The sequence below is a fragment of the Anabrus simplex genome, chromosome X, assembly GCF_040414725.1.
Source record: "Anabrus simplex isolate iqAnaSimp1 chromosome X, ASM4041472v1, whole genome shotgun sequence".
NCBI classification, from domain to species: Eukaryota; Metazoa; Arthropoda; class Insecta; order Orthoptera; family Tettigoniidae; genus Anabrus; species Anabrus simplex.
In genome coordinates, this window is record NC_090279.1 from 93,018,012 (window position 1) to 93,045,219 (window position 27,208).

The following is a 27,208-nucleotide window of genomic DNA, read 5'->3' on the forward strand; positions in this document are numbered from 1 at the left end:
ACAGCAGCAGAAGTAAGTTTATATTCGAAACCATGCATAGATAGTCCTGGAAAACCTACAGCCTGTTTTCTAGTCTTTGACCGGGTCAGGGATGTAATGAATGAACCACATATAGGCTATTATTACAATGGGGTCGCCACTCCCAAAGTGATTTATTAATGACTGATCAATGCTATGAAATGATAATGGAAAGTGTTGCTGGAATGAAGGATGACAGGGAAAACCGGAGTACCCGGAGAAAAACCTGTCCCGCCTCCACTTTGACCAGCACAAATCTCACATGGAGTGACAGGGATTTGAACCACGGTATCCATTGGTGAGAAGCCGACGCGCTGCCGTCTGAGCCACGGAGGCTCCGCATAGATAGCACTTCATTAGAACACAGTCCTACCTGTGAGATTAGATGTCATGAAGTGGTTGCTTTTGAAGATGAAATCCACTGTCGTGCCTTTCGCCGGTGAGCTGCTATGGATTTTTCAGTTCTTGTCCGAATGTTCATTTGTCGTATGCGTATAAATATTCTCGTTCTAACTTACATTTTTAATAGATATTTCTGGTGGTACAGCGGGGAATTCACTGCTAATTATTTGACACACTTTGCGTATAATATTAGGTATGTGTCATAGTTCAGCACGTCCGTGAGTGTCCCTGAAAATTAACTCAAATTCCTTTATTTGGTTTACCATTCTAACGATGGAACGAGTAGACCTCCCCGAGATAACATTTGTATCCATCCCACAGGAGCTGTACCAGAAGAAATGGAAAGCATTTCCCCAGTGGGACTTCACATTGACCTGTCATATTTTCTTTCACGGTTGGCGATGTAGCCGGCGAGGTACCGAAATCCCTTTGCTGAACAATCAGGTGTCGCTGTAGATAGCGGTGAATCTAAAAAAATTTTATTTTTATTATTTTTTTGCTATTTGCTTTACGTCGCACCGACACAGATAGGTCTTATGGCGACGATGAGACAGGAAAGGCCTAGGAATGGGAAGGAAGCGTCCGTGGCCTTAATTAAGGTACAGTCCCAGCATTTGCCTGGTGTGAAAATGGGAAACCACGACAAACCGTCTTCAGGGCTGCCGACAGTGGGGTTCGAACCCACTATCTCCAAATCACTGGATACTGGCCGCACTTAAGCGACTGCACCTATCGAGCTCGGTCGGTGAATCATTAACGGCACAGTTTTCTATCGCAATGATTCTGTACAATGAACACATAAATTTCACTCCAGCTACTATTACACTGTTCACGCAACTAACGAAAAGAAAATATGTGTACCTCACTGCACGAAACACAGCAACTTAACGAGATCTCACAGAAACGAACAAAGACACACACACACTACGCATAATACAGTAGGCCACTGTATAAACCAACAGCAATATACGGAAAGAAATTACGTATAGTTATTACGTGGAAATCCTTTCTTTATAAGACAGACATACATAAACAATGAAATGAGATACACATGCGGTTGTATGCTACACAGTCACGGTGCTCCTGTGATGACGTCACGAGCAGGACGAGGGAAAACTAACATCTACTGCACAACCAATCTGGGCCACCCGTGAGCGGGATATTGCACTCAGTGCCGCCAGTGCCCTTTTCAGTAAGTGTCTCATACTACGAATGTGTTCAACTACAACTCTCCTCACAGTTGTGTATTTTAGTATATATGAGTGTTACAGTGTGATTTATTACAAGTATTGGAACTGTGTGATATAACAAGCCCATTCACATTTCAAGTAGCGGAAGAAGTGTCTCACACTCTGTAGTTGTCACAAGTAATACATCCTTTCCTAAATTCAGCCTGTTCTACTGACTGTTACAAATCAAATTTGTTCTTCAAGAGTTTGTCTTAAGTGATTAAACAACATTCAAATATCGGGTTTTGTTTCTAAGTGGCTGGCATGTTGTTGTATAAGGCCAATTCTACAGCTTATTCCGCTACGGAAGCTACGGATTTTCTTCATTGAGGAATTGTGATTTATGTCTTTTTACACTGCGTCCACAACCTCTAACATATTGTCGGTAATGTTCAAGTTCAATAATGTACATTTGCTAAATGCATAGATCTTAAGTGAGAATATTAGAAGTTAATATTAATTCTTCTCAGTTTCAGCATTCTACATATTTTTAATATTTAAAGTTATTAATTTTCTTAAATTTTATTTTTAATTAAGCATTAAAAATGAATAGGCATATAACTAGCTTGCTTTAGAAAACTCCCAGCCTTTGCGTTGCAAGTGCCTGCAAGTTGTGTGTAGTAGCAATCTATCATGTATCTAAATTTGGTGGAATGAGGATTTTTTTTCTGAAGAGCAACGCAGATGAAGAGATGCGGATGGTAGTTAGACAAAAAATTGCAATATTTAGTGTGTAATTTTAATTACCGGTATTGTTTTGCTGTGTTATTTACCTCTGTGTGCAATTTTATAGTGAGGCTGTGTATGTTGAGTTGTTCATTACTCTGTATGATGTGACATATGGAAGTAGGGTTCAAATTCTTGAGAGGTTTCCATTTAGGATATCTGTATCTTGTTTTATCAGTGTTGTTATGGAGATTCTTCTGTATCACATCAATACCCCACAGCAGCTATTTCTGGTATGATTTAGGTTACAGTAGGCTGTCTCTCTGATTTATTGCTGTGTAAATGATTTTCAGGAGTGAGTGGTGGTGAGATTGCATGGGATCGAATACTAGTATCTGCAGCCCTGAAAAACGTTTCCGTGCTTTCCCCATTTTATCATTAATTAACCTTAATTAATGCCACTGCATACCTAATCTTAACCCTTTACCTTGGAGTTGTTAGTGCAACAATAAACTGCTGGCAGGAATGGAAGAACAATCTTCAGGAATACATTCTGGCTGTGGAAACTGTAAACGGTAGTCAGAACAAGTAAACACGGCACATTTCAGTATTGTCCCCTATAGTAAAATATACAAAATACACTTGAGCATAGTTTCCTGTATAGCCTACATAGAAATCTGTTCCCTGGCAATGTGTAAGAATCGACAAAATTAGCCACAGGAACGAAGCTTGTATTACCTGTAGGAGAAATTGTAGTATTCATTGTTTGTGCAGTATGTTTACATTTACAGAAAAATATCACAAAGTGACTAATGAACACTGCAATTGGGTGAAATGAATTCTCTGGGGCACTACTCAAGGTATTCAACATATAAGGTAAAAAAAATTCTTGATTTTCCCGTATTGAATAGAGAAACACACAATATTAAACAGAAGGAAAGATCCACCTTTCAATACTCCGTTGTTAAGTTGTGATCACTTTGTTCATTGTTTTTAGACATTTATGACTTAATTCTTGCACTGCTTTGCCAATTGGCTGATGATGACACTTCAAATGTGTAGAAACCGGTCCCAAACGAACAAGTTGTAACCTCTATTTGGTTCAACTTAAAACGGAGTATTGAAAGGTGGACCTTCCTTGTGTTTAATATTGTGTGTATTCAACATAGACAATTTTTGTACCACTTGCGAAACAATAAAAACTGCTTAACATTTAAACCACTCGTTTGACATGGAACTCCCTACAAGGGGCTCTCTGTTAAACACCACTTGGTTGTGTCATTAGACATGGCATGCATAGAAAAATAAAGAAAAGGCACTTAAGTAAAGTTTGCTGGCATTGTTCGATGAAATGAGCTGATAGCAGTATTGTATAAACTTTTGTCTTCATTTCAACAGAATTTTCTTCATTTTCCATTTCCAGTCTTCTGGGAAGAAATGTGAATCAAGAACCTCCTCAGTTTTTCTCTCTCCACCACTCCTTTCTTTCCTCGAATATTTTTTTCTAATTTTACTCCACTCTTCTCTGTACTCTCCTTACCGTATCCATTCACCCCTTTCTGGGCATTCTCCGATGTCATTCTCCTATGACTTTCTCTGTAAATACTTACTGTGGAACTCTACCCTCTTCCATTCTCATCATGTGTCCATACCATTTCAGCTTATGTGTCTCTATCTTGCCTTTCAGTTCAGGGAATCCAATTCACTCCCTCATTTCTATGTTTCTGACTTTATCCCTTTATGCCCTCCCTATTATTTCTCTAAAGAATTTCATCTTGACCTCTTGCATTCTGCGTTCATCATGTATTTTTGTTGTCCATGGTGTGTAATACATTGGGTGCAAAATTTTCTTGCATTCCGTTGGATGTCCCAGTTACAGACTATACATCTCACACATTGGTAAAACTCATTGGCTTGTTCAAGTCTCTATCCAGTTTCTTAATTTATTTTTCCATCTTCTTCAATTATTCTCCCTGAATACTTGAAGCTTTCCACAACTTCTAATGGTCTTCCATTTACTTCAATATTCCCAATTCCTTCTCTATTACCTCTCGTCACCACTACTATCGTACTCTTTTCCACACTGATTTTCGTTCCATATTCCTCCATCTCCTGATTCCTTACATTATCTTGTTCTTGTCCTTCCATTTCATCTTCTCCACATATTACTGTCTTATCTGTAAAGAGTGAGGCCTTTGCCTCCTTGGTTCCCATTTTTGTTGTTGTATACTCTTATGGATTTCATCAATGATTGTAATTAAGATTGGAGGGGATAAAACACATCCATTTTGAAGTTCTGTTTCTACTTTGAACCAGTTTGTTTGTCCTATCTTAGTATTCATACTACTTACTCACTTTTCGTTCATGGCTTTTATAATATGTTCTTCACCTCTCCCTGCCTTCTTTTTTATCAATGCATCCGAGACCACTTGCCATGGTACACTGACATATGCCTTCTCAATATCGATAAATATCATCACTGAATCCAGCCTAAATTCCCATCTGTTCTCCGTCACGTTCTTTAGGTTGAACAGATTAAAAACTTTTAAAATTATGTTTACACTGAATATGGAGTATGACACCATATGTAAGTGAAACACAGATAATGACTGGTGCCAAGAAAAACAGAGTTTGAAGCCTTTTAAATGCCGTGTTATCAGAAGTTCTTGAAGATCATTTTGATAGAACATGTCTCAAATAAATAGATAGTGAATATGTTTAATGAGAGGAGAATGGTTTGACAGAATTTGATCCTGGGAAGGAAAATTTTGATAGAACACATCTCAAAGAACTGTGAACTTGTTCAGTTAGTTTTGAAGCCGATTGCAAAGGATAAAAATGGTAGGAAGATTCCAGTATATGGACCCCGGTGATCAGAGTGATATGCAAACCGTACAGTCACTGAATTTTCAAGAAAGGTCATCTTGTTGCGGTTTCAGTTGCATATAAAACTGTATGTTAGATAGCTATTAATACGATATAAGGTGTCATGTAATACTTTTTTTTGCTATTGGCTTTACATTGCACCGACACAGATATGTCTTATGGCGACGATGGCACAGAAAAGGGTTGGGAGTGGGAAGGAAGCGGCCGTGGCCTTAATAAAGGTACAGCCCCAGCATTTGCCTGGTGTGAAAATGGGAACCCACGGAAAACCATCTTCAGGACTGCCGACAGTGGGGTTCGAACCCACTATCTCCCGAATACTGGATACTGTCCGCACTTAAGCGACTGCAGCTATCAAGTTATAATCTATAAGCTTCATTTCTGTATTGATTGGTATCACACTATAAAGATAATTTAAAAGTCACCACCTTATCAATACAAGATTTATTTACTTCAAAATTGGTAAATTAGGTCAAGACCGGTTTCGACCCCTAAGGGATCATCTTCAGTTGACACGTATATAAAAAAGATATTTACAAAAACATCACATGTAAAATATTAATCTTTCAGTTAATTCAATGTTGGTGGGTACATCTTAGTTTTGAAAGTATGTGTGTGAGATTTATAGGCTCACTATGTCTAAATTATTGCGTATATAGGTCCTATACTTCTTTACATACAGTGTCAAAATTATTACATTCAATATAATTTATCTATTTGATGAAAACAATAGCAAATTGCTTTCTAAAATGGTAAAGTGTGTACATTTTTAGTTTAAAAGTACATGTTGTTTTTTACATGTTGTCATGTTACAATTTATATTACAAAGTATAAAATAAAATAATTCTTGCATTTGTGCACATTGATAATAGTGAGACTATTGTAGGGTCTTCAAAAATATACCGTTGTTTGAGGTATGTCACTGTATATCTGCTTTTTGAAATGTCAATAGCCTGATTACATTCTTATATATAAGTTATGAAATTTCACTTTTTATAGTTCGGTCTAATGGAAGTAACATAGAATAACCTTGTTAATGTAGATTCTTCATGACTAAAATGGTATATAGTACCTTATTAAAATAGATCTTTAATACTAAAATACAAGTATGTGGTACCTTCTGTGCTTGTTTTATATATTAAAATAGGGTTTACATTTATTCACATTAGTTCTATAGTTTGTTACCATTTGTAAATTTATGGTCTAATATGAAGGCCAGTTGGAAATATTTGAAGTTAGTCTGATGGGAATAGTTCAATCCCTTGTTTATATTGTTTATTTTTGCAGCTTGTTAGGTACAAGCATGGGATAATCTTGTTAAAATGAACTCTTCATAACTAAAATATTGGTATATGGTAGCTTATTAAAATAAATTTTTGCATTAAAAGTGCTAATTTGTAGTGCTATATGTGAACATTTTTCAAACGTAAGAAAGGGTTAACATAGGTTAACAACAGTTCTATGGGTTGTTACCGTTTGTGAGATTGTAATCTGATATAACTGGTCAGTTAGAGTGTATGAAATGTTTACATAAATAGGACCGGATACATATTTATACTATATTGCTTTGCCTCTTTTTACAAGTGAATTACGTAGTGTAGTATACTATTTGTTGCAATTTTGTAAGCTGCTGCTGTTGTTGGAGTTATCTTGAGATTCTGTATGTCATTAAGAAAACATTTTTCTTCTTTTCACGTGTCGTTACCAGTTAAATGGGTGACTATCGTGAAATGGAGTACGTTTGAAATGTCGTGCGTCTTGATAGAGTTGCACGTTTGTTGTGGCGTGGAGGCTTCTATGTGTTGTAAAATAATGTATGTTAAATGTTGAGACCCAGGCAGCCACGCAGAGTACACGGTCTCAACATTTAACATACATTATTTTATAACACATAGAAGCCTCCATGGCACAACAAACGTGCAACTCTATCAAGACGCACGACATTTCAAACGTACTCCATTTCACGAGTCACCCATTTAACTGGCAACGACACGCGAAAAGAAGAAAAATGTTTTCTTAATGACATACAGAATCTCAAGATAACTCCAACAACAGCAGCAGCTTACAAAATTGCAACAAATACTATATTACACTACGTAATTCACTTGTAAAAAGAGGCAAAGCAGTATAGTATAAATATGTATCCGGTCCTATTTATGTAAACATTTCATACATTCTAACTGACCAGTTATATCAGATTACAATCTCACAAACGGTAACAACCCATAGTACTGTTGTTAACCTATGTTAACCCTTTCTTACGTTTCAAAAATGTGCAGATATAGCACTACAAATTAGCACTTTTAATGCAAAAATTTATTTTAATAAGCTACCATATACCAATATTTTAGTTATGAAGAGTTCATTTTAACAAGATTATCCCATGCTTGTACCTAACAAGCGGCAAAAATGAACAATGTAAACAAGGGATTGAACTATTCCCATCAGACTAACTTCAAATATTTCCAACTGGCCTTCATATTAGACCTTAAATTTACAAATGGTAACAAACCATAGAACTAATGTCAATAAATGTAAACCCTATTTTAATATATAAAACAAGGACAGAAGGTACCACATACTTGTATTTTAGTATTAAGGATCTATTTTAATAAGGTACTATATACCATTTTAGTCATGAAGAATCTACATTAAAAAGGTTATTCTATGTTTCTTCCATTAGACCGAACTATAAAATGTGAAACTTCATAACATATATATAAGAATGTAATCAGGCTTTGACATTTCAAAAAGCAGATATACAGTGACATACCTCAAACAACGGTATATTTTTGAAGACCCTACAATAGTCTCACTATTATCAATGTGCACAAATGCAAGAATTATTTTATTTTATACTTTGTAATATAAATTGTAACATGACAACATGTAAAAAACAACATGTACTTTTAAACTAAAAATGTACACACTTTACCATTTTAGAAAGCAATTTGCTATTGTTTTCATCAAATAGATAAATTATATTGAATGTAATAATTTTGACACTGTATGTAAAGAAGTATAGGACCTATAAATGCAATAATTTAGACATAGTGAGCCTATAAATCTCACACATATACTTTCAAAACTAAGATGTACCCACCAACATTGAATTAACTGAAAGATTAATATTTTACACGTGATGTTTTTGTAAATATCTTTTTTTATATATGTGTCAACTGAAGATGATCCCTTAGGGGTCGAAACCGGTCTTGACCTAATTTACCAATTTTGAAGTAAATAAATCTTGTATTGATAAGGTGGTGACTTTTAAATTATCTTTATAGTGCAGCTATCAAGCTCGGTCATGTAATACCAGTGGTCCTTTGACTATGATCTTGATATCGACAGATAAGTTAAATTATATTTCCTATGGAAGTGATCACTGTTTTAGAAATGATATAAAACTGCAGGTCCTTAGCTTTGATTGAAGTATCAGTCATAGAAAACTTGAGGTCCTATAGGTATGATCATAATATCAACTGTCATGTAAAATTTTGGGTTTTTTGGTATGATCATAATATTGATGTTCATATAAAATGACACAATTGTTGCTTAGTTTGTTGACAAACACCATAAGTATCAATGACATCAATAAGGTAATATATTTTTCTGGCTTATGTTTCAGTGTATGGTCAGTGGAAGTAATCAACCATACCAGTACCTTCTAACTACTTCAGTTTGCAGTGCAAAATGGACCTGGAAGCAAAAATCGAAGAGGAACCAGCCTGCCTTGAAGGAAAAACAACTGCATCACTTGTATGTCTCATTCCAGATAACTTTATAGAGGTCAGAAATTAACCCTTAATAGCTGAATAAGTTTGGCAGGGGCATAATTTTCTATGTGCTTCCTCAGTATTAACACCAGCAGTCACCAATTGCTGAATGAGCATCTATGCGTAGTACAACCCTGTTTTGCTTATTTGTCTGGGAATACACCACAACGCACTACACAAAGCTGCCAACTCTTAGGAACTTAAGGTTGGGCTTGGATTAGTCTGTACTTTTTACTGTCAGTATAGAAATTACTTTGGTTTAGGGGTTGCACTTTTTTATATTTCCTGTCTGATTAAAATAGAGGATGGTTGGCCAATTGTACTTTAAAAAACTAATATCCTCCTAAACTACTGCACCAGTATTAGCACTACATGTAAAAAATTATTACTCCTACCATAATTAGTGTAGAAGAAGTTAAATCACAAATCTTTCATTAGTGTTTTTGAGCCTGGATACACCAGTCTGCTAAACGAAATGTCAACACAGGTGTGATTATTCTGGGTTACCCTCACATCCACAATGTGCTGGAAGATATTATTATGTGTTTTAAGGAACGAGCAGATTTGCCTATGACATACGAGGGATGAAATAGCTCAAAATCTGAATGTACGTTCTCTCAAAATAAGTATTTTGCTCAATGTTGAATTCTTCTAGAAAGACAGAAAATTAATCGTTCATTTTATCGTGGTTTCCCATTTTCACACCAGGCAAATGCTGGGGCTGTACCTTAATTAAGGCCACGGCTGCTTCCTTCCAACTCCTAGGCCTTTCCTATCCTATCGTCGCCATAAGACCTATCTGTGTCGGTGCGACATAAAGCACCTAACAAAAAAAAATTCCTCAAATACAGGTCAGATTTTATGTTATATAGAGAACCATGTCTAAGGGCTCTAGAATGTATGATTTCTGAGAATGATTTCTTTTATCTGCCCCTTCTTAGTGGGCTCTGACACTTTTAGGACTTAAGGCATATTAAACAGATTTTTTCTTTCCTCTTTGTCATTATTTCCCTGTCCTTTTTGTGCATCCTTTTCATCCATTCCTTAGTTCAGCTACTCTTCTCTTCTGTATTGAATGTGTTAAGTTGGCATATTCTAGAACTTGTTACTTTAATTCACTTTTATTAGTTACTTAATTTACATGAGAACATAAGCTTTTAATCACAGTCCCCCCTGTAATGCTGACAAGGTTTTATGAATCAAAGAGTGAAATTTAAATATCCCGTTTTAGATCATAAAAGATCTTCTGAAACTGCAGATATTAACTCCAACACTGCTGATTCTCCACTGACGGTGTCCTCATCCCCTCAGCTCCTCACAGAACACTAGATAACATGCTTATAGTAGTGCAATATTTCATTTCTAGCTGCTTTGACTTTAGGTTACATCACATCTTTCACTGTTATATGACTGTGATAAGTCTGCTTCTTTCATGTTTATGTTTTTTATTTTACACTTGGAAGCATTGAAATTTCCTGTTTCAAACAGAACTGTATTAATGTTTTATGTAGCCCCTGTGATCTCATCAAAACCATAGTAGAGAATGTGATTCCATTATTTCAAGTAATTTTAATCTGTCTATAAACAAACTCTATGCTGAGAACAAAAAATCATTTAGAAATGTAACACTTCTAACTGGTTCAGACAACTTTTATCATTTGATTGATATGATTGATCATATGAAAACAGTTCATACAATTTAGTGTTTATGCCTATGGCTGCGTCCTTCCAAATTCTGTGTGAGATAGCCCTCATTCCATCTCTGGTATTATATCTTCTGGTATGGCTAGAAGACGTTTGGCATTTTATATTTTGTTCTCAGTCTCAACCTTTCTCTGACATAAGGAGTGTGCAAGAATAGTAACACCATTCTCAGTACAGCCTTTGGTTATAACAATCCTCTGCTGGTAGAAATCTTCCTTAAACATTAGTGAAATTGTGAAAGTAACTGTAATACTGGAAATTAATGAATTTAGATGCTCATTTGTTGGTGACTGTATTTGTAGATGTGTGTTATGAGCATACCTAATATTTCTTATTTTCCACAGGAAAATTTTGAACATGTATCAGAAGTGATAGCTCTGAAAGAAGAAGTTAAATCAGAGTTAACCGAGCCAGAGTCATCGCAGGAAGACTCTCTTGAGGTAATGTATATAATTTGATAATCCATCGTCAGATAATGTAAATGGATAGAAAATAGCTCAACAGATACCAGGGTTTGATCCATCTTTTTAGTGCACATGATTGATAGTCCTACCGATAATATACTTTTGTTATGAGATTGACTGTTTACATATCTAGTTTTCACTTTTCCTTCAAGTTGTTCCACGATCTTGCGTTATGAATTGTGTAGCAGTTAGGATTATTCCAAAGAACTCTACTCTATGTCATTTGGTAGCTGGTATCATTCCTACTAATACTTTTGAATTTGTTAATTAGTTTTGAACACAAAGTAGCTGAAAGGTACATTCTTTTGTTACTGTTACAGAATATTTTACTAGTCGTTTCCAAATGAAACGCCTTTGTTATCTTATTGATTATATTAATAATTGTTTTCTAAATAATACAGTAATTTATTGATACAAGTTGCAGGTGATATGCTTGTTTACTGTGATTGTTCGCCTGTATACTACACACATTGTAGCCATCTCTTGGCAAGTGAAAAATATTCTTTTTCTCCCTAATGTGGTCTGTGATGGTACTAGTCCATTGTGACTTATAATATTTGTACTGGGAGGTGCACCTCAACCCCGCACATAGACAAGAAACGCCTTAGGGAACACTATCTATCGAACAAAACTTGAAACCACTAATGCATAAATTTGGGACATTGATCAGAAGATGTCACTACTGAATAACTGAGTATGTTATTTTAACGTTTCCTAAACTGACTGGATTTCTTTGTTTTGTTTTGGTGTACATCAAAAAGTTTGATTTTTTCTCCGTAGATGTCCCCACACAAAGCTACGGTCATGCACTCTGGTGCAAGGTGGATTAATTACTGATTTAAAAAAGTTTTGGGTTTATAAGTTTTTTCAACTAAATTTACTTTCATTTATTTTGATAATTCAATGTTTTGCAACACTTCCTTCTCATCCTGCCAGCTTTGAAGTCTGGCCAATCACAAATTTTCTGTATTTATTTTTCAGCCAATCATAAGCTTCTTGTAACTTTGTGAGTATCAAATAAAATGAGAGGGTGTGGTCAGATTTTGCCCAGAGCCTTTTCGAACTCTCCCGTCGGGTATAAAAACCGCGACTTTTTCTAGTTACCTTGTCTTATTCTCGTCAAATTTCTGAGTGTTTGTTAAGACAGGAGGCCTAATTCTTTGGCAGGCAGAACTTCAGCCCAGGTAATGGCCACCAGTTTTCTATATCTGTAGCTATCTCCTTAAACTCACAGGAGGGGAAGCTTCTAATGTTTAACTATGTAACCATCTGTTTTCAAAAATGTAAGCTTTCATTCTGCTAATGTAAAATTTCATACAGACCTAAACTGTAAATTGGGGATAGAGAGTGTGTTACCCTCTCGAATTTCCCTTCATTTTATCTTGAGGTGACTACGATTTTGTAACCTTTTTCTTCTGTAAATCACTCATTATTCGAGTCACCTCAGTTGTGTAGAATTAGCCTCTGCATCATTGGGCCACAAACCCAAGTAGGGTTTCAAAAGTTGGTTTTCAAGGAGTGTAAGTTTACGACTGTATACATTTTGAGTTTGGACCAGTAATATAACATGTTGTTCTCTTCCATGAAGGCCCAGTAGTATGGGTACTAGATACCGCTGTGTAAAGGAATTGTAGGTTGTGCCTTGAGATGCCAGAAATTGTATAGTTTTGTGTAATTTTCCTTGAGTAGGCTGTAAGGAATTGGGAGCACAGCATCCTTGGTTGAATTTAAAGAGCATGTAAACTCTTGTCTGATATTGGTGCAATTTTCAGTCGGGCCTTTGGAAGGCCGTATGTGTAACGTTTGGTGCAAGGTGCTCTGGAACTGTGTCTTGGGAGATATCTCTCGTTATCTAACCAAACGCAACATTTGTGACGTTGTAAACTTGTAAATTGGAGCTGGAAGCTCAAAACGTGTAATTTACAACACTTGGATTTCTATTCTTGTTTGCTATTTTGTACCTGATATTTTGTTCCTTGACCTTGTGAAGAATTTTGTTAAATTTGAGATCTGAAAAGAAATATAACCTTTGTTTTAAAGTTTAAATTAATCTGATATCGTAGATAGACCCATCTACCTTCTTTCACCTCTCTGCGTTCCACAGATAATCTCGGAACAATATTACTTAAACATGCAATGAATAAATAAGCCATTGAAGAGTTATCTTGCCTTTGTGTTTCATACTTCGTAAGGGATAGTGTTTGTGAATAGACCTCGTAAGTTCACCATTACTCACCTGAACATTTGTTACATGAATAATTCATCACTACCAGGATGCACATTTGATCACTGTCATCGTCCACTTCATAGCATGCGTGTCATCTTCTTTTACTATCACTATGTTGCTATGGGGTATTTCATTGCCCATTTATTGAGATAGTCATTTCACCATCTCATCCAGGAGATCTGGGTTAGCTGCTGAAAATATAGCCATGTGGGCAAGGTTGTGATGAGAGAGGGAGTATAATCATGACCAGAGGGTGTAGTAATTGGCTCTCCTATAAGGAAATTGGTTGTAGTTAGGTAAGAAGTGTCAAAAGGTTCATCATTTAGCTTTGGTGAGTGGATGTATGTGTTTCAAGAATGGTACATTCTTTGTTGGTGAAGCGATAAGAATCCATCACTTGTCTGGGGCGTTAAATCAGACTCATGACAGCTGCTTCCTAGATTCCACCAAAGTGTGGTATTGCAGGAGGGATGAAATGCCACATCAGTCCCATGCCTGCAGTTGTGCGAAGAGTAGGTTTTCTGAGGGTTATTTTGCAGGAAGGCCTTGATTTCTGTAGTTGCTCCGTTGAAGTTTGTGCCATTATTGCTGTAAATGTTTAGGGGTTGACCTCTATGAGAACTAAGTTGATAAAGTGCGGAGAGAAATGTTGTTGTGGTGAGATCGGGTATCATGTCTAAGTAGAGAGCCTTATTAGCTAGCAGTCTGGTCTTGTTTGAATTCACACAATTTTTTTATTAGATTTGGGCCAGCATAGTCTGTTCTAGTTTTAGGGAAGGGGTATGTCAGGGTTAAAGGCACCATTTTGGTATTTCTCATTAATTATTCCTCTATGTAACACTTTGCATAGAGTAATCAGGATCCTGATTTTTATTCCCCCAGGCGTGAGATCACGGCTGATGATGCGTATGCAGTGGGCAACATAAATTAGTATGACACGATGTAACACCTGAGTTGTGTATGGCGTCTTTCTGTTCCCCTTTCTGAAGATATCCTAAACTTATCTCTCAGTGTGTTGAGTGCCTGGATATAGTTGTCCAAGGTGTTCTGCCATCATAATTATATTTGTGAGGTGATACAGAATTTCTAATATTTCCAGTCCGCTAGTATTGGAGTATTGTGCAGTCATCCACTGACAAGAAGATGGCCTTCTTGATCTATGATTGGATTAATAGTCTTTATATGAGTTGTTAGTTTCCTGCACAACATTAATATAATATTTGTGTGAAGGGTTCAACTCCGATACAAACAGTGGACTTTAATTTCACTCCGTGGGTTGTTTACAACAATCTCAGATAATTATATGTTACAAATCTCATGACTGGTCCATATTGAAATGTACATTAATTCAACGAGGTTACAAACGTTTATTGAAATCCTCGTATTCAATACACATTGGGTTCTTAAAATTAAGAATTTCATCTTGTCATACTAATTTAAGGGGACATGTTTTGCCCATTGCATGTGCATCATCAGCCGTGATCTCATGCCTAAGGGATTAAAATCACGATTCTGATTACTCTAGTCAAAGTGTTACATAGAGGACCGTGTGTTATAAAAAGGAGGAAACATAGTCCCATGCCTGCAGTTGTGTGAAGAGTTGGTTTTCTGAAGGTTGTTTTACAGATAGGTCTTGATTTATTTAGCTACTCTGAAGAAGTTTGTGCCATTATCGCTGTAAATGTTCAGCCTACAGCCAACAGCGCATAAGCTCAATGCTCTGCCCATCTCCTCTCCTTCGCCACACCCCCTTCCCTCAATACCACACAGATACAATGTCATTTGTTCTGACGCTACAAAGGCAACTAGTTCATACCAGAAAGGTTGACGGTGTAGGTAAATGTATACACAGTGTTTTTCACAAAATTTAACCCTTTTTTCTCTGACCTTAAATATCGTTCTACCCTCCTCTCATTACTGATTCTCCATTACACATCCCTCAGTAGTCGGTTTCAACATTGAAGCTGTAGCCAACTTCAAGCATGAGTGTCTCCACTTGACTAATTCGACAAAAGGAGTTTACCACATCAACTAGTAAAAGCATACACAGCAACACACGGTCATGAACCTTTTTTCACTTCAATGAAAATAAAAAGTGAGTGGCCTCCCCATACAAATATGGGTTTGATGCTGCTTGTTGTTTTAAGGGGCCTAACATCGAAGGTCATCGGCCCAAATAAGGGTTTAACAGGGTGTCCACCTGCATGGAAAACCGCAAATCGGGGAATGTCAGAGAATTCGATTAATAGCGGGAAAACCAGGAAATGTCAGGGAATTCAGAAAATATCTGGAAATTCGTTCTTCGGCCAGATAAAATGGACATACCTTATTTATCCCTTAATAGAAGCACATTTTTTAATTTTTATAACACTAATCTTGGGTAGGCTTATGTCTTTTATGCCAGGAATAAATTGTAAAGGAAACTGAATAAACATTCAAACAAAACCAAGTGTGATATTGAATGTGAAGTAACCAATAGCTTCAGTAGCTATATGGGTAGCCTATAGCGCTCTGATCGGTTGATCCAATTTTCAATGTTTTGATTTGCTTACTATTGTATATTCTGTGTTGTTGCTGAATGGAGAGGCCTATATTGCGTTTTCAGCTTTCTAATAGCTTAAATATATGGCTTCCACAGCGAAATATGCACATAGACAACAGATGACACTGTTTGTTTACTATGTAATGACGTGTGCGATAGTCACTACCTCGTAAAATGTAAAAAGAGACAAAAAACACTGACTGAATGCAGGTAAGTGTGAAAATCACTTGAACTTAATACTCATTCAAGTGCTCATTGCTATTGCGATTATTATTATTATTATTATTATTATTATTATTATTATTATTATTATTATTATTATTATTATTACAATTATTAAATGTGCTGATGTAGGTAAACCTTGTGTAAATGCGTAATGCATCGTGACATTATTCGGGCCGCACCATGTTGAGTTTCTAACCTATCTGATGAAATGGTTCGTCACGGACGTGGGTGAGTGAGGCTCCTCAGTAATCAAGTGATTGAAGGTGTTATACAGCAGTGGAAGTGATAAAAACTTGTGGCAGTGTTACGTTTGTATTTATGAATCATACCAACACATTTTTTAGGTATTGTTCTTTTTTTTTCTTCCAAATTTGCATTTTAAACAAAATGGGCCGCCAAAACAACAGACTTAAAGGCCCAGCCACTACCATCGATGCCAACGAAGACCACCTCATGAAGTGCACGCTGGACGACTTTATTAACTCGGACAGCTTCCTTAAAAAAATTGTGCAGGCCATTTTGACCTGCATAACAGAAATGGTATAAGAGAAATTGAAAAAAGTTTAATATTTAATGTCGAAGCATTTTCAGAGTAAACTGAAAATCTTGATAAAAAGGAGGTGGAAATCCACAAAATGAAGGAGGATATGGACTCCAAATGTTATTCATTGGAGCAATACAACAGGAGGCATAATGTAAGATTTTCGGCTTCCCCAAATGTTTGAACGAAAACTGAGATGAACTAGTGCTCAGCGTGTGCAAAGCAGTAGGTGCGTATGTTACACTTAATGATATTGAGAGTTGTCACAGACTAGCTCCTTGATCACCATGGAAAACAAGACCTATCCTATTCAAATTTGTGTCTTATCACTCATGGCAGAATGTCTTCACTAGGAAAGGGAAACTGAAAGGCTCATCCACAACAATCTGTGAAGATCTTACAGCTACCAGAATGTCCATCATAACGACAGCAATCCAGTGTTTTGGTTTTAAAAACACTTGGACTGACTCAGGAGACATCATAATCAAGAAGGCTGATGGGATGAAATTAAAAGTGTGTCAGTTAAAGGAACTTCCTATGGCATAAGCTTCTCTTGCAGTGCTATTTGATCACTTGACTATGTGAGTCCAAACCCATCGTTTACCGTAAGTCACAGCTGAGGAGCTAGCTTTTTTATTTTTTCAAGTAAATTTGTCTATCTATCTATCCATTTACTGTATTTATCTATCTGTCTAAATATCTATTCACTTAATCTGTCTTCTTATCCTACCCCCTGTCAATCTACATGCTCTTTAATAAAGTTTTCCTAACTCGTTCTCTTTTAAGTCAGGCCTCCATATTACGTGTACATAGTTCTAACGTCAACACTACGTAGAAAAAGCTCCTACTTGAGTATTCTGTATGCCTAATCTGCTGTTGCACATTATCACTATTATTATTACTGACAATTTAATTACCTAAAATATGTTAATTGCTGACCACTAATAGGGTGTAGTCACATGCTGTGTTTTAGTTTCATTTTAGCAATTGGCAGTGCATACCACAAACAGCCATAATCCCTCTGACCATAGCAATATTTTCCCTTGCCACACTTCCCATTCCCCACCTATCCCATCAACCTGTCTACCTGCTAGTCCATTCACCCTAATCTCCCCCTCCTTGAAGTTACAACTCACATTGTCCAGTCAGCCCTAAATAGACATAAAAGCACACTTCACTTATGTCACCTTAGTGCCAAGAGTTTAGTTTCTCAACTCATATAGATGAACTAAATATGTCATAGAAAGAAAGAGATCCACCTAATCAATACTAATTTATTAAAATTTTCTTCTTAACAACAGGACCTGTTTCGACTCTTCACACGTCATCCTCAGCTGTCATGTACATTCACATTATAATACATTTTTTTAATAGTTGTGCCTTGCCCATAAACATTTCATATTTGACATTAGGTAATATGTTTCAGAGTGAATAATACTGTTTTTTATGTCTAAGTTTAGAAAACTATTATATATTAAAAAGTTACCACTTTTTGAACACATTAAAAGGATCACAACGTATGATAAAACTTTACTATGTACATATGACCTTGAATTATATCATTAACGTTCAAGTTTTACGAGTAAAACAAGTTCCTAGAATGACTTTGTCATATTGCGTTGTTTTTAGTCTTAAGGTCTATATTGCTTAATTTGACAAGGTATAAGCATAATATAAAGTATATTATAAAAGCATACGCAGCTACATTTAAGCACATTTTATAGACCTTAAGACTAAAAACACAGCAAGCACATTTACCAGTCGGTGTTGCGCAGAGACATCGATGTGGACCTTTCTTCAGAACATACTAATGCACATATCCTATGAATATAGACTTCCTATCTCTAGTCTTTCGAGGTGTTCTGGATTTTATGGACATGAGTGTATTTCAATCATTCACAAAATTTACCAACATCAATAAGTAGATCAGAAGCAATAAGAATCTGCAACAGCAGAAAGGAATAGAAAATATTATTTCAAGAATGAAGACCCTCTGGAAATGAAATTAATATTTTAAAAAGTTACTTAAAATTTTATGATTGAAGTAGATTTATTCCTGGCTGGCAACGTCTCACGATTGGTCCCTTTACCACCCTTTAGGATTTGGTGGGATCTCCCCTTTAAGTTAGACATTCCGGAAGGAATATCCCTTGCAAGGTGCACCATGATGAAAGTAAAGATTCCTCTTGCAAGCAGCGTGATGATTCCCCTTGTTCCTTGTCTTGCAGGCTTCTCGTAACAGTAGGCTTCCCCTCTCTCTATCTCTCTCACAAACACACACACACACACTCACACTCACACAAACACTCTCTCTCTCTCTCTCTCTCTCTCTATCTGTGTGTGTAACTGAAGCGGCACATTGATATGTGTTCCAATCATGCGTATTTAAATGTCAGTCGGCACTTAACTTGCGGGTTCAGATGATTTACGCATACCACTCGTGTTCTGGAATTAATATAGTCGTGGTTATGTCTTGTAGAAGACGAAATAAAGTGTTCCCTTTATGAGACATCACGACTAATAAACGTCTCTTGGAGAAGAATATCTTGTAGAATTGTCGTGGGAAAGCGAAGTGAAGTTGTGCTCTAAAGTAGAGCAGTATGAAATCAGCAGTGTAGGAGCTGAGTAAGTTGAGCGTCGATTACACACTGCTTTTATCAGTTCTCGGCCTAGAAAGTGTGATTAGTTGAAAACCAATCATAATTTTATTCACGTCTTCTTAAAGTATCTTGATTCAAAACTGTTCTTGTGAAGAGTTCTGAAAACTTGCCGGGTGGTGTTAGCCTTGAAAATGTTAACTGTTCATATCTGTTGCATGCTAACCTCCTGACCAATAAGAGAAAAGGAGTGGATCGCCACACGGCCATGCAGCAATGAGCCTAAAGGCGAATTTCTCCAATGTTATCAGATCCTGGCCATCACCACAGCTGTTGTAAATGACCCACTGACCGAATTAAATTAGGCTTTTGCGGCAATCTCAATTTTATCTCCAGTTATGCCATTTTCGGTTACAATATGTTGTAGGTGAAGGATTTCTTTCCACAGTATACACTGCTGTATAAATGATGCAGAAGTATTAAAAGTGTATTATTTCGATATATTCATGCGGAATTAGTAAAATTGGTGTGTAGAAATCCTGTGTGTGGTGTGAAAAGTGCATTTGCACTATAAAGTGTTGTGTAGAACTTTAAGGTGAAACTCTCTATAGACTTGTACACTGCTTATGTAGTGTCATTCTACATTGTTAACAGTTAACTTCTCTGAGATGCCCAGCTATCTTTTAGCTGTTAATGTTAATACTATAATTGGTTTTACAATAAAATAATGATAATCATAACATTTACTATTTCTTAATTGATATTTCACCCAAGTGTCAATGAAATGTGTTTGATCCCACCCTGTCTCCTCACTTTTGGAGATAAATTGACCTGTGAGTATTTCTCTATGCCCAGATACCTTTGATCCATGATTCCCGTTTACAGCATATACCCTGCAATTTATTAGTATTTTCGTACACTTCTCTTGCAAATATTCCAAGCAATAATTCTGGACGTCAGTTTATCTTCACATATATGTGTACTTTGTTTCTTAATATGGATAGATCTGTGTTGATGTAGGACAGTCAAAATTCATGGAACTATTGTGATAAACCTTTTTCTTGATTGTTGTCTCTTTTTCTTTGTCCCTCAGTGAGAGACGTTGCTTGTTGTATCGTGTGGTATCAAATGTTCACATTGTCAAGAAATGTTAGTTGAAGTGAATTGTTTTACTCTAACTGAAGTGCTGTTAGGTTCAACTTGCATTAGCTGGATCACCTCAAGAATCATGTCTTTGGCTGTTCTTCTGAGTAAGGTTCTTTCATGGGGTTACTTTGGAATGTGTTGCAAGAATATAAGCATACATTTGGAAGCATTGTCCAACATAATTACAATGCCGATAAGCTTGATAAGTCTCTTAAAGGGATTCTTGGTGAAGGGCATACAGAGAAGCTGCGAAGAAGTAAGGGCCACCTCGATCCTAGATCCGACGAGCATACGTAAGCAGCCCATCTTGACTTTAAGGGAGGAAGGCATGCTCTGCATAGAATTTTGGGAATCTACTTTACTCTTTACTTTTCCAAATCGTAAAATTTTGGACATGTATATGAAAACTTATGTCCAAATGTGCATGTACATCTGGGGAACTGTGAAAGCTGAATTTCTAAAATAAAAACTTACTTTTTAACGTATTGTTTGAAATTACATTTAATATACTCTCACAGTAAGTATTGGAAGAGAAGGAATTCAAGCAATTGCTTCCTTGTTGTACTGAATAACTGGCCATGTAGCTCTTGGCCTGCATTTATAAGATGCTGGGCTCGAACCCACTGTCGACAGCCCTGAAGTGCATGTTTCACATTTTCACAGCAAACAAATGATGCGAATGTACCTTAATTAAGGCCACAATTGCTTCCTTCTCATTCCTAGCCATTTTTAGCTCATCATCGCCATATGACCTATATGTGTCGGTGTGAAAGAGAAAAGGTAGAAACCATCAAATAAACAATATGCTGTAGGTTATGTTCAATTGACTTTCATTAATATGGCTTAAATTTATGATTATAACTGGCCACTGTTCTTTGACTGATAATTACATTCAAACTATTCACCTTTTTGTCTCTTTGATGAATCAAGGAAACTAAATTTTATGTACATAGTCAATGAATATTTACATTCTCATAAGTTCCATAAATTCATACTTTAGGAATATTTGTTGCTTCAGTTAAACTATTGTAGTTAGGATACGTCTAAATGTGGCTTAGAATTATTGTAGAATAATTATTTTATTAGTAAATATCATTCTTGCTTTATTATTACTTAATCTTTTCATTCTATTGTTCCTGTTAACCTGTTGCAATTTGGATAATGTAAGTCCGGTTTAGAATTGAAGTGTAGCTATGTAATTAGATTTTATGTTGCTCGCTTTGGAAAGGCCAGAAATCTCATGACATCAAACATGTCTGTGAACTTATCTGCCAGGTTACATCCAGCAGGAATGGTGTTGATTTCATTGTGTGCGCAAGCATGCAAGATTGAGTTGCTGAGGTTCAGTGCTATTCCGACAGCCTTATGTGAATTACATTTGACGTTGCATCCTCTCGAACTTGTGTTTTCTATGTCACAATCTGGCTGTGATGACTTGGATAAGGAAGTGCATTGGCAGGAACTACGAGGTCATGTTGCAACGTATCCTGAAGATGAGTTTCCACTTCTCTGTGATGACCTTAATGCGCATGATGGTCACTAAGAATTTTTATAGCTGCCAAAGTGGTAATACTTTCGGTGCCTGATATGATGATGGAGCTCATATTTGAGGTTTCACTTGTGGGGACTGAAGCAAGCAAATTGACCTTATCGTTGTTCAGCACCGTGATCTACGAAGAAGAAAGGATGTGAATGTCATATCATCTGACTGTATTCCACCTCTGCATAAGGTAGGCATAGCGGATTTAAGGACCTCTATGCCCCTGAGAACATCAAGTGGTGGAAGCTTAAAGACTAGAAGGAGACTCTAGCAACAACATAACTTTTCCTCTTGTTGATCTTAATGCATTTGACAACATGTAGACACATTCTACAGATCTTTCTCTGCAACCGTCACAGTAAACTTGGGTACGATATAACCTAGTTCCTCTTGTATTGAATATGTAACATTCCTATGGATGATTGCAGTCCAAGAAGAGTTGTAGGATAAGACGAAGGCATACTGTATATAAATCTCAATCGAGACGCACTCACTGTAATGACCTGTGTACAAGGTGTATCAGAACTATACTGACAGAGAAATCAGGGATGCTCTTCGTGGAATGTTGAGAATGATGGTGCAGTCAGATTCTCGGGGAAATGTTTCCTTTTGAGGAAATTAAAGTGACCTTGTTACTTCCGGTCATGCAGTTCAGATTGAGATTTCTTAGCCACAGGTTCCTCAAAGACAATTCTTTCCCTGTATATAAATTGGCTTTCACAAAAGACTCCACAGAATACAGGGAAAAAATTGTCTTTGAGGAACCTGTGGTTAAGAAATCTGTCGCTCAATCGAGACGCACTCACTGTAATGACCTGTGTACAAGGTGTCTGAGAACTATACTGACAGAGAAATCAGGGATGCTCTTCGTGGAATGTTGAGAATGATGGTGCAGTCACATTCTCGGGGAAATGTTTCCTTTTGAGGAAATTAAAGTGACCTTGTTACTTCCGGTCATGCAGTTCAGATTGATGAACTTGCTCTATTTGCTATGTCAGAGAGTCAGCCGCTGTGCGTCAGAAAAGAGAAGGCAGGGGAAGTGAAATTTGGAGAAATAGGTAATTCTCGATGCAAATGCACAAGTTTCTCGTTCTTTTCGCATAGTCGCTTCCACACTCCGGTAGGCACTGTACAGTTTGTTCTACACGAATTGACTACTATGTGAACCCTATAGAAAGAGAAGTCATCTTGTAACAAGAATACAGGCAGCTTTCCAAACCGTTCGCCACACACTACACATCCTGGATATAGTCTAAAGTCACTCACTACTACGCCATAGCGAACTATACACCAAAGTAGGAGGGGGCCTTATTGAACGTACACTGTAATCAAATCACTCGGCGTGTTGATTCCTTCATTCAGTATTTCATTGAATTTACAATATTATGAGGGAAGGAATACACAATCTTCGAGCATGTTAATTAATATAGAATATTACTGCGACAAACAGACGAGAGGAGAAACAATCTGATGCTTTCCTTGACTAACATGTGTGTCTTAAATACAGTGTGTTCTTTAACTGTGTGTGCAGTTACAGCTATTAGATAAATGGACTGTGGATATTGCCTGTTAGAGACAATAATATTGAAGTCGTATGAGGAAGCATTATCTCTGTCTGCTCATACACTCCACAACGCCTCCTTACCCTTATCTTCCCTGAAAGGTGGCAGCAGCTCTTCAATTTCAATCGCGCACCAGGAAGTAACAATTTAACCTCATTTTCTCAAAAATGTTATTTTTCCCGCCAGTCTGATTGAACCATTATTCTTAACATAATACGAAGGGCATCCTTGATTTTTGTCGGTGTAGTCCTGATAAACTCTGTACATCACTGAGTTCAAGGGAAGAAGAAGAGAACTGTTTTCCATCTGACGAAAATTGACACAAGTATTGAGCACACTGTCTGCATTAGAGACAAAGATGACCAGTGATTAGAGGACAAACAATAAATCCTCAATCATTGGCAACAACATTTGTAGATATTTCCTGCATTGAATTACCACATCACCCTATTCCTGATGGTAAGTCCCATCTTATGCATCACATCAAAGGAAGTGGAGAGTGCCATTAGGAGTATGAAGGACCAAAAAGCGCCAGGACCGGATGACCATCCAGCAAACTTCTGGAAGATGAGGCAGTTTAAAGAACTCATTATCAACTGACTGACAAGCTTATTCAGTGCCAGAGTTGACTCTGGCTCTGTTCCCAGTCATTGGACTGTAAACATCCTTGTGCCTATTTTTGAGCAAAATGACGATTCAGCAGAATGTGCAAATTACCATCCAAATTGCACCCAATTGTACATGAGAAGATCTTTTAGAGTAGCCTTCATTATTGACTGGGTGAAATCGCCGACATTATTGCTATCCAATGCATCTTCATTAAGGGTGTTGGAACAACTCATGCAATTTTCACTGCCAGAATGCTAATTGAAAAGCACTGAGAGCACCAGCCGGCAGTGTACATTGTCTTCCTTGATACTGGAATTACTTTCAGCCGTGTTACTACGGCTTGTTGCTGTGTACGGTGTTGAATGTTGACAGATTTAGAAAGGTATGAAGTAGCAATTACACAACATGGGAATGTGTATACTTCATTAGTCAATGGGCATCGCAGCCGTCACTCGTGACGCATAGGATATGTCACCAATGGTTTGGTCATGTCCTTTTGCAGTACCTGACGCAGTTGACAATTTCACCTAATCCTTTGAAATTACTTTACAATATATACTATAAGGAACATTGAAGGTAATATACAAAAATTTTAAACTAGAAATGCTGCTGAGATGGGTAAAATTTCTGGGCATACACGAAAGTCAGTTCTTTGAGATATTGATTAGAGTATGTATGAAACAGCTATACCAGATGAATGAATACTTAGTATAGTAGCACTCTGTGTATAGAGAAAATGTGCTAAACTTAGGGCTAGTAAGTACACAATAGTCGTCTTGACTTGTGTTGCATGCAAGCTCTTGGAATGCATTCTTTCTGATTATGTTATACACATTTAAGAAATTACCAACTGGCTCGACAGAAGGTAGTTCAGGTTTAGGAAATATCATTCCACTGAAGCTCATCTTGTGGATTCCAGCAGGATATAGCAGATATATTAGATTCAGGAAGTCAAATGTATCACGATTGACATATCCAAGGATTTTCTTAGGGTAGATCTCGGGAAACTACTGACAAAAAAGTAGTGCGTTCGGGATAGATAAAACAGTGGCTAAATGGGTGACTATAAAGATATGGCCTAATTATTAAACATTAAAAATTCAAGAATTGAACAGATAAGATGTTACCAATTTTAAAGTTGATGACATTAATACTTTTTATGCACCCCCTTAGCTTTCATGAGCGACTTGATTAGACTGGGCATACCCTCAAACAGTATTTTACACTGACTCTTTAAATCGTCATCATGACACCAGATCTGACCGAGCTTCTCAATCAAGCCAATTTTTGTCGTTATAATTTTTTGGACTTTTCTTTGCTATTTTCTAAGGATATTCTATGGGGTTCATGTCTGGACTGTTTCTAGGCTTTGTTCTTGCATAAAAATAAATTCACTTTGGCCGAATTACTCTTGCACCTGAGCTACCAAACGGGTTCTTAATACTATACTGTTCACGTCTCATAGTTCTTCTACAATATATAATCGTCCACAGCCATACCAAGAAAACACACTGCAGACCATCACTAAAGGTGGATGCTTCACTCAATCTGGATGGAATGCTTCTCCTTATCTTCTGACATATTGACTTGTCTCTTCTATGACAGGAAATACCGATTCGTCACTAAAGCAAACCTGAAATAAATAAAACAAATAAGCCTAGCATTAAATGCAATAAGCTGTATGGTTTAAAAGAATAATTTCATACATTTACTGTGCTGTACGGTTACATCACATAGATTGGGTTATAATGGAATAATGAATGGTAATTTAGGAATTACAGTAATTGTCATGGACTTGCCTGTTTCCATTCATCAGATGACCAATTCTGGAGAGTCGTGGCACACTGGAACCTCTTTACAGCCATAGCAGGAGTAAACTTCGCTTTGCCTTGAGGTCATCTTGCTTTCATTCCAGCATTAAACAGCTCTCGCCTCAGAGTCCTGGCTAATACAAATGACCCATACTCTTCTAATTTCTTACGTAAATCCAAACTAGTAACCTTGCGGTTGTTTACTGACAAATTAATCAGTTTTGCTTCCTCCTTGGGGTTGGTTTCTTCTTCTGCACACAGTTTCCAACACGTTGACATTTTGTCTTGGGCCGATGATTTTCGATGTTAGGCCCCTTAAAACAACAAGCATCATCATTATCATATTTTGTCTTCCCGTTATCTTCACATTTCAAATTCTACTTACAGATTGCTGTGGTATTTGCAATCTAGAATATATTTCTTGTTGTGAATGATGTTTCTCAAGATGTAGCTCTCTGACAATGCCTTTCTTGGCGAAAGGTCTCTTCGTCTCCCCATAACCTCAAAATTTTACAGTTCTCTAGAACCACTCTTAAGAAATATCAACTGAACTCCTGAATAGTATCAATAATACATGTAATTTACAGAATGCACAGTCTTAACAATAGGTCACATTATTTACTTCCAAACAGCAACAATATGCAGGTAATAAAGATAAACAACAGAACATGCTCACTAACAAAAATGACACAAAACCATATGAATAATGAAATTACATTGTGGTTCTCACTGTAGCCACTGTATGAAAAAAATACAATAGTGTGGACCAGGATATCGCAAGTGGAAACTTTGCCTCCAAACAAGTTCAAGGATTAGGCTATAAAGGTCGATAGTTTTCATAAAGGTAGAAATATAACTTTTACCATTAAAATTTGGCCACGTCTGGTGTATTTCTACAAAATAGGACTCAGAGCATTAGAGTAGGTGAAGCTTTATTTGATCCTGTAACAATTATGGGATTGGGTCCCACAGGGCATTATTATGAGACCTTTATTTTCTGATATATTAAACAATATGAATAATGAACTGAAAAATGTGATGAGGCTCTGTGTAATAAATAAGTTTCAGGATTATGAGTAACTGAAAAGGACCGTGACAATATTGTAAGATGGACATCGGGCAATGCTATATTTGTAAACATGGTTAAAAGTCAGTTTCTTTGTTTCACATATAGAAAGAGTCCTCTCCGGTTTTATTATTGTATTGATGGGTGAAATTTCTTCATGGGGATCTCTGTAAGTACCTAGCTATTCATAATAAGGA

At 36.8% G+C, this 27,208-nt stretch overlaps 1 protein-coding gene across 1 annotated transcript in view; it reads left to right on the top strand.

Annotated features, from left to right (window-relative positions):
• Positions 1–1,574: 1,574 nt before the first annotated feature.
• The window catches only part of LOC137503210 (uncharacterized), a 78,784-nt gene continuing 53,150 nt past the window's right edge, over positions 1,575–27,208 (top strand). Inside the window, exons 1-3 of the mRNA XM_068230730.1 lie at positions 1,575–1,612; positions 8,830–8,960; positions 11,026–11,121. Of these exons, the coding sequence (XP_068086831.1) occupies positions 8,895–8,960; positions 11,026–11,121 (162 nt within the window). The 5' untranslated portion in view covers positions 1,575–1,612; positions 8,830–8,894. The remainder of the gene's footprint in view (positions 1,613–8,829; positions 8,961–11,025; positions 11,122–27,208) is intronic.